Here is a 16,229-nt window from a genome sequence, read left to right as displayed (position 1 = left end):
ATTCCTTATTGATTTACCTGTATGCTGTGAAGTGTACAGGTAGGCTATGTACTGTAGGCATCATATACATATTATTATTCTCAACAACCATTAAATTGCTTCAGTATCTACATTAACCCTCAAGGTTTTCGAAAATGGAGCTTTGCCTCAAGCTGTGACAGAATCCTATTTTACAGAAGATTTTTTTTTTTAAAGAAAACAGTCAAAAGCCTCAAGAAATATTGCTTTCTCTCCAGCTAAATTGGTTGAGCCTTTGAAATGCTTCGAAAATATATTAATAATAGGCTTATGATATGAGCAGCTGCCGCCTTTGAAAAGGCTGAGCAGAGAACAGCAAAATGACTTCAAGAGCTCCAAGTTGAATGTAGGCCAATTAGCTGCATCATTTCCAAGCTGCTGGATTTGAACCGAAATCCTAAGACAGTTCGATCCAGATCTGACCTTGGTCAATATTAAGGTGGTAACAGATACTCACTCAAGGGGTCATCGTCAAAGGCTCCAAGGCAGGTTATTTTGGGTTAGTGGATGTCCCATAGCAGTGGATAAAATCATCTCTATTGGACCTTCATATGCTTGTTGACAGTGATATTACACCATGTACATTAGAATTATTAATCCTATGAAGGGGGAGACATCAATTCTGACCCCCTTTCTTAACATCCCTTCCCCTGATGGGCCAAATGACTGTCATCTCTCTGTTTTACAAGCCCTCTCATGTGGTATGTGTTGATGTGGTGGTGTCGTATGAATATAATTGATAGGATGAGGTCTCATTGGTTCTCCTTGCAAACAGCTCTTAATTGAAGTACTGTGGTTGGAAGCCGGGTATGAAGACAGAGGATAGGCTCTTTCTCTTCTTTGTGTCCTTGTCAGAGGTCCCAGGTTTTGTGAGTACATAAACAGATCTTGTGGTCTGTCTTTGTTTCTCTCTCACTCTCTCTCACTTTCTACCTCTCTCTCTTTCTATCATTTACCATGAGGGTAGAATGTAACATTTCTCTATGATGTATTTGCCTTGTAATAATTGTATACGTTTACACTATTATCAAAGCCTCATTGGATTTATTCTAATGTGACCATTGCAATATATATACAACACAAACTCAACAATTCTTTGCACATAGTGTTAATTCAATTACTTGGAGTCAGATTATTAATATTAAGATATGCTTTGCTATTAACAGTACATAGCCAAATTTCCTTGCCAACCCTTTGTATTGTTACTGCCATCCTATAAAGCCCTACACCTATGAAACAATGACCATTTACAGTAGGCCCTATGACTGTTAGATTTCGCCAAAGCATTAGAAAAATACTCAAACTCCCCAGTACTTTTCTGATCATCTCTCTTGTCTTTGTCTTCCTTCGTCTGTATCGTAGGCTGAATCCTATCAAACTGCTATTTTCTGTCCTCTGACAGTTTTCTGACCTGATGCCCGGAACACACAAATGGCAAGCTACATGGGCTATTCATGGCATGCCCATATACGTTATGTAACCAGCGTCAGATCAGGTTCATGTCATTCTGAGAAACTCAATAGAACCCAATAGCTATGCTGTGGATATTTCTGCCATTTTCAACAGAGGGAAAAGTATTTACATCATTGATGGTTGAGTATGCTATTTTGAGGGAGTTCTCTGAGGAAATTGCTTTGTGAATAGTTTCCTCAAAGGGCTAATGGACACTGATTCAGGGACAGGCTGACATATTGACAGACCAATCTATGTGCAGAGGGATAATTGTGGCATTTTTAACAGCTATGACATTCATCCACAGACTACTGCTTCCAGACTATTCTAACATGCATCAGGAATACATTGAAATAGAATCTAAAATCCATTGTCGTAACAATATATTTCGGTCCTGTATGTAGGATGCACACTGTCAATGTGAGGTGCAGAGGCGGCGAATGCAAGACTTTGACACCAGAGAGGGAAACAGAGAGTGAAACAGGGAGAGAAATCGAGAAACAGAGACAAAGAAGGAGGCATCGATGCTGAAGTAACATTGCCAGAGAGGAACAATAACTGCTGATTTCCTATTGGATGAGTCCCAAAACAGCCAAGGGCTGGGACACATCAGAAGGATCTGTCAGGCAAAAGAAATGTAAGGGAACCCACAGCGGTTGTCACAGAGAGAGCAGCGACATGTAGTACAGAACAGAATATAGAGATATTCCAATAACAAGGCCAGCTAAGTGACAGTTGATCAAAGGAAGGGAGGATTTTTAACAGCTAATGGCAATTAACATGTGTGATACAAGTATTATTAATAGAAATGTTTTAGACGGAATACTGCTATATTGTTTATAACAATGTACTAGGCCCTTATGGTAAGGCAGGGTGTGGAAATTTAGAGTATTGTTGCTGGGCAAAACGGGATTTGAAGGTTGGAAGTAGACTGTGGGAAACAGTACTTGTGGCACCTGTTATTGACATGGTATGCTCCAACCGCCATCTCCTGTCCTTGGCCGGGGCATGATGTGCTCCCACCCTCGCTATAAGGAGGGAAAGTTGCTGTGCTGTTTAGAGATTTCACCGAACTCTGTTTGGAGTGTCTCTCCGCTTGCAAGTGTAATAAACTTTTATTGTGGCTTTAACAAGACCCTTGTGGAATCTCACCTTTGGTGAAATAAAATACTTTGATCTTCCTTATCAAATAGGTTCGCCCCCCATTTCATAGGAAACAAAAACATGCTTGAGATGTTGACGCACAAGCACACTTAGATACATTTTTGGGCCACATGCAAAATGTCTTGTTGCTGACTGCAATGATGGTTATCTCTGAGGGGGGTAGGCTGTACTGCTAGTAAAACATTGACTACTTGAGGGACACTAGTCCTTGTTCTTAATAGTTTAGTTTATCAGACCAGTTGGCAAGTGTCTACAAGAAGTTGCATTGAGTTTGAGATTTTATCTAGTTAGAGATACAACGTACTACAGGTAAGCAATTGAATCAAAAATGTATGTCAAATGATCAGTAAAAATAAGTAACTTATTTATTACACAGTAATTTGTGTTTATGTTTAGCAAATCCAAATAATGCAAACAAAATTAATAAAATTCCAACACACTCTCTCTCTCTCTCTCTGTCAGGAAGTCCAAATGTGGGCCAACCAAGCGTCCAATGAAGCTTTGATTGAATCTGTCGACCATGAAGATGAAAACATTCCTTTCCTTATGAAAGGGAGGTGGCTGGAGAGGCAGGTTTGCCATATGAGGAGGGAGACAGAGATGTGGCTCATTTAGCTTAAGCAGAAGTGGAGGCTAAAGGTGAAAGACAGAACAGAAAAGCAAATGGCTTGTGGAGGAAGAGTCTGAACAAAGAGAGGGGATGGCTATAACCATATTGGAGGTAGAAGAGACCATTGTGGATAGTGAAGAGAGGGAGCTGGGTGGAAGGGAGAGGAGGATGTTCTTAGGAAAGATTGAGGAGAATGAAAGAGAAGTGGAGATGGAGAGAAATATAGAGGTGAAGAGAGAGACAGAGGAGGAGATTAAGGGGATGAGAGAAGTGAATGAGAGATTGAGTAGAAGACTACAGGAGAAGAAAAGAGAGGGATTGCCTAAAAATGGAGGTGGATTGGACAAAGAGAAAGCAGAATAGACAGAGGGAGGAAAGGAAGAGAGGGTGGAGAATTGCACGTTTGAGCTGGAGGAAGAAAGTCTTTGATGTAGACACATAATTTGGAGCGGTGAGAGGGAGGTAAAGAAAAAGGAGAGAAAGAAAATAATTAGAGAGGCACTGAGAAGTCCTGGGAAGCAGAGAATAACGGAGAAGAGGGCAATAGAAGGATGTGGGAGGTGGATAGGAAAGAAAGAGAGATTCAAGTAATGACGTATCCAATTTAGTTATTGGTTTAGTGGTCTGAATATGAAATGTTTATTACATGTTCTGCTTATAAGGGGGTAAGTGCTAAGTGGAGACAGACTGTACATTTATTTTGAAAAAAGTGTCTCATATATCTATGTATTGATATGGTAATTTGTAACAATAACAAACATTTTTGAATACTTTGAAGTACACTTGGAAAGGAAATGCGTACTAGCAAGTTGTCATTCAATGTTCCCTTTACAGACAGAGAACAGCAGAAGAGGAGAGAAGAGAAACAGACGAAGAAAAGCTAATGGAGGAGGAGAGGAGGCAGGTGGAGGTGCAGGTCAAGGAGAAGAGATTGAGAGAAGAGGGACAGAATGAGAAAGACAGACCAAGACAAAAAGAAACACATATGGATGGGGAAGAAGAGACAGAGGATGAGAAAATGAACAGAGCAATAGAGTTGGTGAGAAAAGGGATGAAAGAGAAAGTGACAGAGGAAAATAGAAAGATAGTGAAAGAGGAGATTGTGATGGAAGAGTTGGGTGAAAAAAGCCAAAAAGCAGAGTGGAATGAGACAGAGAAAGACGTGGAGGAGGAAAAGACAAAAACAATGAAAATGGGGATGAAGGAGGAGAATAAAAACACATACAGAGTAATACATCCAGGTAGAAAGAGAGGGGAAAAGAGAAAGAGAAATGTGATGAATTGGGAAGAAAGAATGAGAGGGAATGAGATGAATGAGAGAAATCTGAAAGAGATGATTGCAGGGATGCAAAGGACACTGAGAGAGAAAATGAGAGAGGTGAAAGGGGGAGATAGAATAAGTGAAGGGAGAGGAGAGTAAAAAAGAGCAGGATGCAGAGAGATAGAGGTAACAAGAGGAAGTGGGGTAGTCAGACCAATTGAGAAAGGAGGATAGGAGATGAAGATTTAGAGAAGCAGAAGATGGAGGAGGAGAAGAGAGAAAAGGGAGGGAAGACTATGGAGGAAGAGGAATGGAGAACTATGGAGGAGACAAAGAAGGACAAGGGCAGGAATAGGATGGAATAAAGAGAAGCGAATTTACCTCTAAGTTGATGTCTAATTGGTAATTGGTCAGTAATACGTAATCATCAGTCATATTCACCTAATCATCAATGAAGATAATTTGAATATAAATGAAGTATACTTGCATTAATAAGAATGAATAGGTAGATCAAGATCAAGATTCTTTATTTGTCACGTGCATACAAGTATACAGTGAAATGCAAAAGTGACAGTGCCACAGAGTAGTGCAACAATAAGTTTTAAAATAGAATAAAATAAAATAAAATAGAAGTAATAAAAAATATAAACAGTATGAACAGTATAAACAGTATAAACAGTATAAACAGTATAAGCAGTATAAAGGTACCGTAGCCCATTGGGAACAGACTGAGCACAGCAACATTATGCAGTTGCTGCACTTCTCTGCCCCATTTTAAATATTTTGGATGAGACAGAAAGTCTAGGTAACCAAACGGTGGTATTTTGTTATATATAGCTAAAAAAAAAAGCTTACATAACCATACCATTATCTAACCATTACGACGGCAAATCATCTTAAGAAATGGACGCTGTTTCTTTAAATTTTCCCATAATCACCCTTAACTTTTTTGCCGTCAGTTTGCGAAGAAATCCTATTATTTGTAAGGTTAGAACGTTCCAAATCGAATGAAGTAGAAACTCTTCGCAAAATATAATAGTATTTTCGGAAAGTTGCGTGGCCCAAATGTGTGTGTTGCATCCTACCGTGACTGAAGTCGTTATTGGTTCTGTAACCTTTATATACCACTTACTCCAACTAAAACATCCGGGCATTCAGAAGGCTTGTACACTAGGCTACCTACTGAGAACACAGTTTCTCCATTTCCGCCTAGGGGAAAGTCCCCGGACATGTGGCAGAAAGTGCACTGCGTAGTGGCAGCTCTCCGACTTGTGCGTTACCGTTGACAGCTAAGATGTTCCTTGGAACTGAGCTTGGTATTCATAAGTCGACTTTGTCAGTGCGATAGGTATGCAAGTAATACTAGCGCATGAACAGAACGGGGCTCATTCTCAGAATGCATTTTTACCACATTTTGGAATGGTTTGTGAGTCACCAAAGACGTAAAAAGCTAAACATTTCGTGGAGTCTAGTACATGATTGCTTGTAGAGGCGCAAACACGATAGATTTACCATTGGCATAAACAGACAACGCACATGTTTTGGAGTGCCATCTAGTGGAGATAATTCAGATACACACCTTAACCCCTCACCACCAAACCATGCTGTTGACTGTTGGATAGAGTATTTCATATTTTTGGCACTCAAAATACATTTAGGCCCATTCAATTGGTCAGGGCTCTTTGTTCTGATGGAAATTGTTTTATTTAAAAGAGGTGGACAATGGATAATGTAAATAGTTGAAGCCACTAATGTAGATTGATACAGGAGGAAGAAGGGAGACAGTGTCAATTCATTAAAATACTGCAAGGAGTGGGGCATTTACAAATCCTATTGGCTACATTAATTATCATTTTATAAATTATTTATAAAGTATTTAGAACAGTTAATTAACAGTAAATGTTGGATCTAATCATATAGAAAGAGACATTTTCAATGTTACTTCTACAAATAACTTATAATAAGATTTAGAAAATCTATTCTCATAACTTGTCAACCACTTGATAAAATTCCTTACAAACATGTGATGACAGCTTAATATTTAAGTGTTGACTGCAATATTTCATATAGGCTGGTGTAATACCAATCCTCTTTTGTAATACTGAGAAAAGAGCTACTCTCCATTTGTGTTACCTTTCAACATGGCACAGAGAACAAAGAAAACAGCACTTCCCACGATGTCCACTAGGGGGAGTACCTGTGCTTTTGCATCCCTTATCAGTGTGATGCGTTCACATCAAAGCACACACACATTATCAGCCTTCATATGACACAAAAAGATGACAGCGTCACGTGGCGGACTGGCCCATCCAAAAGCTGGCGGTGACCTATTTCTATCCCTGCTGAGCTATCCCATCATTCTATGAGAGCGGTGGTGGGCGTCGCCTCGGCAGCAGCATCTCTACATCCAGGCACCACACAAGGTCTGCTTTCTTCCCTGTACAACAGAGAGAAGAAGAAGAAGACGAAGAAGAGGATAGAGGGGGAAGGAGGGAGAGAGCGAAGAACAGGGAGCTTGTGAGAGAGAGAGAGAGAGAGAAAGAGAGAGAGAGAGAGAGAGAGAGAGCGAGTGATAGAGGGAGAGGGAGAGCGTGTGTGAGAGGGAGATAGAGAGAGGGTGTGAGAAAGATAGTCAGTGTGTGTGTGTGGGGGGGGGGACAGGGAAAGGTTTTGTGTGGGAAAACCGAGGAGGAAGAGAGCAAAAAGAGAGGAAGAAAGGAAAAGGAGGGAGGACAGACAGGATGGCGGAGCCAGAGCTGAAATCCCGGAGCAGTCGGGAGAGTGTTAACAAGGCAGTGAGCCAGGAGAAGATGGATGGTAGGTACATTCACAGCTACACCATATCACACTCAGCATGGAGACACCACATGTAGACTACTGATGATGATCAGTGAGGATGTATCGGCCATGCACTTCTATCTGATTATTCCATATAGAAGTGTTATAGCCAAAATTGTTTTTTTTTTAAAGAAAATGTGACCTACTGCAGGGCTGTAGAGCAGGTTTTGGTAGGTACGGTTTAGTGTTACAGAAAACGCTAAAGTGTCTGAAGGGCCTATTACAGGGCTCGTAAACACCCAGACGCAAGCATGCATGCATGCACGCATGCACACACGCACACACGCACACACACACACACACACACACATATGGATGTTCACTGCACAGACATGCACATGCAGGTGCACACACACACACACACACACACACACACACACACACACACACACACACACACACACACACACACACACACACACACACACACATACACACTCATTTCTCTTTCTATCTAAAAGATGTACACACTGTTCACAACATGAGGGGAATGCAAGAGTTAGGTTTGTGGATTAAATGCTTGTATGGTGAAGAGAGACGGTTATGTTCAAATTTAGTTTATTTCCACAAATCATTACTGCTTGGAGAGTGAGGCTCTAATGAGGGAGCCGGGCTTTTGTCTTGCCTTTTCAGTTTTTATTGAATGATTTGCTTCAGTTAATTTTCAACAAGGCATCTTTCTGTTCTTACTGCTTCATTTGCCTGTGTCCTCTTGTTACCCTGAAATGCCCAACAGGAAGAAACCCACCCCACAACATACTCACATAGGCATTCACACACACACACACACACACACACACACACACACACACACACGCATATGTGCATGCAAGTGCGCACACACACACACACACACACACACACACACACACACACACACACACCGCACACACACACACTCAAACAATACACTTGTCTGAGATACATCTAACAGGCTTGGTATCTTAATATGCAAGGGATACAATTATTGGCAAACAGGTTAGAGGATGGCATTGGCATTCTTGGCATTGTTACCACACACCATGCAGTCCCTAGGTGTCTCCCTCCGGCTGCCCACTGTGCCATCTCTCTCACTCATCATGGACTCATCACCTGCACCTGTGTTTAATTGTCACTGATGTTTTATGTACCCTCACTTCCCTTCACTCCCCACTCAGTCTTCACAGTGTGTTCACCGTGTGTTGGTCACCTGAGATAAGTCAGCCATTGAAACATTTACGAGTCCTGTTTTGGAGACGTTGTTCTCTCTCTTTTATTTTCGAGTTAAGTCCGTAGCCTTTGTATATCTATGAGTACTGTTGTGGAGACTTTGTTTTCGCCCCTTTTGTTTGAGTAAAGTCTGTTTGTATCCTGTGTTGCCAACTATTTGTCCTAGTAAAAATCCTTTTGTTCGGTCTCGCTGCCTACTCGTCTGTCTCCTTTATACGCACCTGGGTCTGTTCATCCTACCAAAGCCTAACAAAACATTATTTTACTTTTACAGATGCTATAGCTTTATACTATTGAAGAGTGTACATAGAGTGTACATAAAAGGTAATACAAGTTGTACTTTCAATATAGTGTCTTGCTATACTTTATTTCAGATGATTTTGACTTTGTTATTTATCGAGAATTCATTTTATCAATGGATTGTTGTCCGATCCTGTAGAGTTACAAATAAGGCTCCCTTCAAGATAAGGCAATGACAGAGAGAAATGCATGTTAAACTACCACAAGACCTTTTTCTGTAGAGAGAGCTCCATTTGTATGTACAGTTGAGTACATTTGATATTTTTGTCATTTAGCAGACGCTCTTATCCAGAGCGACTTACAGTACAGTACATTTCTCTAGTCAGTGAATCAACTATAACTAAGACTTTCTATAAGTGCCACAAGCTTGTACAGCGCTGGAGAAAGGGAAGGAAACTATTTGTTAGTGTAGATTTAACCAGGCTTTCCTAGTTCGGAAAGCCTGAGAAAATCCTTTGCAGAAAGTAGCGATAAAACCTGTTTGAAATGAGTGATGCCTTGCCAATATCATACCAATCAAATACCTTGCTTGGGCGGAGCTCCAAAAAAACTGAATTCAGGTTTTCTTCTATTTTCTACAATGTTGCAAGCTAGCATGGGGGATCAACTCTCTGAAAAATAGTCCTACTTGGTCGGAAAAGACAACGCACATAGCAACAAACAACCAGTCTTTGGGCATGTTATGATAGACAGTAGAGTCATTTAGTCCATGTCCTACTCAAATCTGTAATCTATCCTAACATGAAACTAGACTCTCATTGACTAGACAGTGTGACTGTGTGAACAACCATCCCTCTGAACCTCACATTAACCACCTGCCCCACCTTCCTCTCACAGCTGAGGCAGTTCCAGATGAGAACGGCAGCCAGACACCAGACAAACCCCCACCCGTGACCACCCCCCTGGCGGTTGCCACCCCCACTGACCCCACCACCCCCACCACCGTTGAGGGCTCCCCGGCTAAGGCTGGGAAGATTGAGCTCAAGCGCAGCATCACCCTCTTCAATGGTGTGGGCATGATCATTGGCACCATCATCGGCTCGGGCATCTTCGTAACACCCACAGGCGTGGTCAAAGAGGCGGGCTCGGCAGGGCTCTCCCTGGTGGTGTGGGCTGTGTGCGGGGTGATATCTACCATGGGCGCCCTGTGCTATGCGGAGCTGGGCACAACCATTACCAAGTCAGGGGGAGATTACACATACATTCTGGAGGTGTACGGGGAGCTGGCGGCCTTCCTGAAGCTGTGGGTGGAGATGTTGATCATACGGCCGTCCTCTCAGTATGTGGTGTCACTGGTGTTCGCCACCTACCTGCTGAAGCCACTTTACCCAGAATGCATTGTGCCGGACAGTGCGGCCAAGCTCCTCGCCTGCTGCTGTCTCAGTGAGTAGAGAGGATGGGTTTGGGGAGGACTAACTATGTGTCAGTGGCATGTAGCGATGGAATGGATAGAATCATTTTGTCTATTGAAAGAACAGTCTATTCTGTGTGCTCTTCATCCAAAAATAAAAATGATCGCACATTACTTTACCACTGGGCAGTAGAGTAAAAAAATCACCTAAAAATCACCAAGAATACTTTCAAAGCTTATTCATTTATCCATCATCAGGGACAATAATAATACAATGTGACACCCATGTTTCTCCTTTCCCCTAGCCTCCCTGACATTTATCAATTGCATCAGTGTCAGAGCTGCTACCAAGGTCCAGGACCTGTTCACTGTCTCCAAGCTGGTGGCACTGGGCATCATCATCATCTTCGGCTTCATCCAGATCGCTACAGGTGAGACCACAGACCATACATAGATTAACTTGTTGTTCTATTATATGTCTATGCCACAGATACAGTCTCCCCTAAATCTGTTTTTTTAGGACATAAAAAACCCTCTCTCATATTTCTGATCCATGGATGGCAATTTCTGTTTATGAATTGACATACAGTGCAGTGACATAGATAGAACTGTATGATTTCACTCCTGATTTGGCTGCCAAGTGGCTGCATAGTACAACTCTGTGGTGGGCTTGAGTGATGAGCGCATACAAGTGCTTAAAGCTACTCTCTGCTTTTTACCATCCTGTGTAGCCAATGCTGGATGCTACTGTAGATAGCATCTTCTTGCTGGTGTTTATGGCTTTTTAGAATGATGAACCCTCCTGTACTACTGACTAGGCATCTAGCTTCATACTTGCTGGGACTTTCATAGATTATCTCTACAGTCCTATACCACAAATTGATCACTCTCAAGGAAATTTACATATTTACTTTTTTAAATGTAGTTTCGTTTTTTTTCAAATGGCTGGGTAAATTCGCGCGAACCTTTTTTGAACATCTCATAATTGTTTGGTTGATGATTATATCTAACAAAATTATTCTCATCTATAATTCATCATCTTCACGGACATAAAATGTTTAATAAATGTTTGTATTAATGTTAACGCATGTTAAAGTATCCACTATGTGCACCACATAAATCCATGCATTTATACAAATTTGAATAGCAAAAAATGCTTTATTGATAAGATAACAAGCACTCCATTCAAGATACAACGCTAAGGGAAGAATACGTGGCCAACTTTTGCTCCGTACTACATCTGTTCATGCCGCGAGACCACGCCAACCACCATTGTGCTGCTCCCCAGGGTTGCCATGGAAACTAGGCAGCAAGGGACCGTGCTGTGCTCTATAGATTGTGAAGTTGGCAAGTAGGAAGGGGGGTGGGGGGATATAGTTGCTGGATGAACCATCATTTACATCTCAAAAGACCAGGTAGAAAAAGATAGTGACAAGATAGTGGAGTAGAACAGCATGATTTTATTCATACACTGTCTGTCCTGCTGGCATCTTCCCTTATTGATGTTGGAAGGCTTTCAGACTGGAGATATTCAGCTGAATGGATAATTGAGTGAACAGAGAATTGTTATTATCAAAAGGCCTCCCTCTCTAAATATTGTGAAATGTCAACTCCAAAACCTGATTATCTATGGTAGACTGTTGACTCTAAGTGGTCAGGTGTTTGGGAGTGTGTGGTTGGTGTCAAAGCTGTCCAGTCCCCTTTTCATTGCTTTCCTAAAATATTGCGTCAGTCAGACATGGCATAGAACAGCCAGCAACAAATGTTCAATTATTCATTTAAAAGAACAGACACAACACACCGTATCTCCTCAATTAAGATTTTATATGAACATATTGAAATAATGTGTACGTCTGTGTCTGTGTGAGATACTTACTTATTTCCTCACTATACATATGTGCATGAATACATAGACACTGGGCTACTGTATACTATAGTGACTATAGTAAATAGCATAATATAGTGTAGTATAGTATAGTATAGAAATAATATACTCTACTATACTATACTATATTATAGCCCAGTATAGTAGTAGCCTTATAATATTGTTAAGTGAGTACATACACAGTATATATGTCAGTGATTCAGTTCATAGCTCAGTGGACTATACCGCTCTCCGCTCTGTGTCTCAACAGGTGACGTGCCATACCTGACACCAGAACTGGCGTTCGAAGGCAGCAAAATGGGAGTTGACAACATTGTTTTAGCTCTATACAGCGGACTGTTCGCATTTGGTGGCTGGTAAGACCTTTGAAACCCCATGCACTGTATTGTAGTAAAGCACAACCCATAAGGGTATTCATATGTATATCATTGGGATTTATTCCCAATGTGTATGCTATGACGGACTCGAAGTGATCAATCATGAAGCATCAGACGACGGTGGATCTTCAGAGTTCAAGATGATGTTTTTATTGACACAGACAAAGCAGGCACAAAAGCAGCAGACAAGACAGGTGCCTGGGAGAAAGTTCTGGATCAGCCATTTCTCAAAGTATAATTCTCCTGTGCATTCACAGTTATACCCGGTTCAATGTCAGATTTAGAATTGCACTGATTGGTCTTTTTCTTATGGGAGGAATCAAAATCAGCCTATCATATTAGAACACAGGTAACAGGTTTTGGGTTTCAAATCAATAGTGAGCTGCTTACATCAAATCCTTGCAGAATATGAAGTCACGTGCAGATGTGAGACCGTGACCAAATAATGAGCCACTTCTTCTCCCCGTCTTATCTTCCCCTGCGGACCACAATGTCCCACAAGATAACAATAAGGAGTAAAACACTTCTCTAATTCCTGCTGGAAACCTGCCTATGACTTGACACTTACAGACAAACAGGCTGCGGAGGCACCAAACCCTTCAGTTGACCTATGACCACTTTTCCCCGACTCTTCAGCTACAATATGTAAAATATGTTCATAGTCGATAATAGAATAGTTTGTATCTTATAATATGTTCAGTATGTTGTTCATATCTTGTCTCTGAACTAATGTCATGGTGTGTTTCCTCTCCTTCAGGAATTACCTGAATTATGTGACAGAGGAGATGATCGATCCCGAGAGGTGACTTATATGTGATGAAGGTTGCGATGAGGATTGTATAATGATTGTGTTAAGCTATGTGTATGATTCTGCTTGTGCATTTTTTAGGGAGTATGGTTCCAATCTTTTTTGGCTAGATGGCTAGATGGTACAGTATACAGCCAACGTAGTAAGTGACGCAATTCTCGTCATACTCTCGTCAAATTGTTTTACAGTACGTACTGTACATTTGACAGCTGAGTTAGCTCACAAATCTGTTACTAGATTTACTTACCATGGTGACAGCTAACAGTAATAAGTGCACAATGTATAAATACAGAAATATAACGATGAAGCATGCACTAACCCTAACACAATGGGTCTCTGTTGATAAGATATTATGGATTGGTATGGTATGGACTGTATGTACCAGAATATAAGATGTTTATATCATAACATCAAATTGGATTGATGACACAGTTCTGGATTCCTCCCCATCCTCACTAAAATTGCCTGTGACTGGTTGTTTCCAGGAACCTGCCCCTGTCCATCATCATCTCCATGCCCATCGTGACAGTGGTATACGTCCTGACCAACATGGCCTACTTCACCACCATCTCCCCACAAGTTATGGTTGAGACTCAAGCGGTCGCTGTGGTAAGGATGGTTTCACACGGTTTTACAAACATACATTGCATGATGCAAGAATTATAGAGACCTTACAGGCCTGAAGACCTTTAGGGGCAATTTCATAATCATCACAGTCTCCATTGAATAATCATAATTCAATTATGATTGAATTATGATTATGGTTAAAAGAAAAGCTACAACAAAGCATTATATTTGAATTGGCTCCTGTGGTCTTATCATTTATTTGGTCTTATCATCTCTGATAAAAAAAAAAAATACAAAAAGGGCACAGGGCATTACACTAGCAGCTTGGTAAGATGTTGATTTGAGAGTGGACTGTACCTTTTCAGATCTTTGGGGAGTACCATCTTGGCGTGATGTCCTGGCTCATCCCTGTCTTTGTGGGCCTATCCTGCTTTGGAGCTGTCAATGGAAGCCTCTTCACCTCTGCACGGTCAGTATCTGGTAAAGATGTAGATAGTGTGTGTGTGTGTGTGTGTGTGTGTGTGTGTGTGTGTGTGTGTGTGTGTGTGTGTGTGTGTGTGTGTGTGTGTGTGTGTGTGTGTGTGTGTGTGATGCAATGCATGTTTCACGCAGTGAGTGTCCTTCAGTCCTTTGGTACTTTAATAAAAAACTGGAGATTGTAGAATAATACATGCTCAATCTGGACTCGATTGCCTTCCAGGTTGTTTTATGCTGGGGCGCGAGAGGGTCAGCTCCCTGCTGCATTGGGATTGGTTCACACCGACCTCTTCACCCCAGTACCCTCCCTCATCTTCACTGTGAGTACCTCCATTGGACAAAAACATGACTGATGAAATGCCATTCATAGTCGGACAGCCACATTTGAGAGCACATCATTTCAGAGCCAAGTCTCCCTCAACACAATTTCCTCAATGAAGTATTGGTTATGCCTGAGATACATCACACGTCACATATTTTAAATAGTAACTGAACAGCACTTCTCCCACCTCATCATCTTTGTTTATCATGTTTCATAATTTGTTTTCTCCTCTTTCTCCTCTACACTCAGTGTTTCCTGTCCATGCTGTATGCCCTCTCCAAGGACATCTTCTCCGTCATCAACCTGTTCAGCTTCTTCACCTGGTTGTGTGTGGGCATGGCTATTGCTGGCATGCTGTGGCTGCGCTGGACAAAGCCCAACCTCAGGAGGCCCATCAAGGTACAGACTGGATCATTTCATCTGTGTCCAATTCAGATTCACATTCAGATTAAAACCATGAGATTTGTCTTCTCAGTATGAGACATTAAACACCACAGTCAAACCATTCAGTCAAAAAAAGTATCCTTCATTTCCTGGCTAAATCTGAATGATGTGTACTCACCTGTTGAGTTGAATTTATCTTTTCATCTTCTCCGCAAATTATCTTAAACCACTTATTGCTTAATGATTACAGGACAAAAACATCTGATAGATTACTTGACTGTAATATTATATAGCTATAATATGTTTAGGAGCATATGACATGGTGTGAACCGTTTGTGTCAGTGTTTTACTCTTTTGTCCCTGCAGGTGTATTTGGCGGTCCCTGTGATATTTGTGCTGGGCTGCGTCTTCATGATCTTGGTGTCATTTTGGGCAGCTCCCTTCGAGTGCTTGATAGGCAGTGGGATCATCCTGACTGGCATCCCAGCCTACCTCCTGGGGTACAAGTGGAAAAAGCCTCACATTGTCAAGAAGGTCCTAGGTGAGCATACCTCAACCTGTTTTATTTGCAGCTCTGGGTCAAATTCTGTAAGTATTTAGGGTGCATTTTATTTAGTTTAGAGTTTGCACTTTTGTGACTGTTTCATAGGTTCATTTGTACTTGGTAAACTTAATCAAGCAGAGCTTAAGTATAAGGACATATTTGACATATTGTACACTATGTACTTGACCCAAATCTGTATAGTTGAAGACTGAGAGATTTGTGACTGATTTGTGAGTAGCATGTTTAGAAAACTAGCACAACTTTGGATGGAACTAGCTTGTCTGTATACTTTTGAACACAGCAAGCTACTTCGTATGAAAGGCCAATTAATCTTCAATATCGTGAAATTGGAAATTTATTTTATTCCATGTAATTTAATAACTACTGTCATGCCTACTAATGTGTTGCATTATACTGTTTGTTTGTATGTGCCTTTTGAATGGTGCAAACTGAAAACACATTAAATTTGGCCTGCATTAAAGACAACAGGAATGGCTAACACAAAACGGATGTGTTCTCTCCTCAGAGATATTCACGCTGTTCTGCCAGAAGATTTTCATGTCTGTCCCTGAGGAGCGCGAAGAGCACGAATCCGCAGAATAATCCCATTAGGACTCCAAACACTGAGGATGACTGAGTCTGTTTTCTTTCTAACAACATTA

General features: G+C 41.2%; 1 protein-coding gene across 1 annotated transcript; it reads left to right on the top strand.

Annotated features, from left to right (window-relative positions):
* Positions 1-7,246: 7,246 nt before the first annotated feature.
* LOC310808872 (large neutral amino acids transporter small subunit 1-like) lies at positions 7,247-16,170 on the top strand (the record flags this gene model as incomplete). Its single annotated transcript, XM_083675972.1, has 11 exons — positions 7,247-7,322; positions 9,690-10,235; positions 10,509-10,634; positions 12,339-12,444; positions 13,223-13,267; positions 13,759-13,882; positions 14,206-14,309; positions 14,541-14,637; positions 14,889-15,038; positions 15,390-15,564; positions 16,094-16,170. The coding sequence occupies 11 exons, from the start codon at positions 7,247-7,249 to the stop codon at positions 16,168-16,170; spliced, it is 1,626 nt and encodes a 541-aa protein (XP_083532098.1).
* Between the last annotated feature and the right edge of the window lie 59 nt (positions 16,171-16,229).

Source organism: Argentina silus (genome assembly GCF_951799395.1).
Source record: "Argentina silus genome assembly, chromosome: 8".
NCBI lineage: Eukaryota > Metazoa > Chordata > Actinopteri > Argentiniformes > Argentinidae > Argentina > Argentina silus.
The sequence above is the reverse complement of the archived record's forward strand: the minus strand, read 5'-3'. Positions and strand labels throughout refer to the sequence as shown.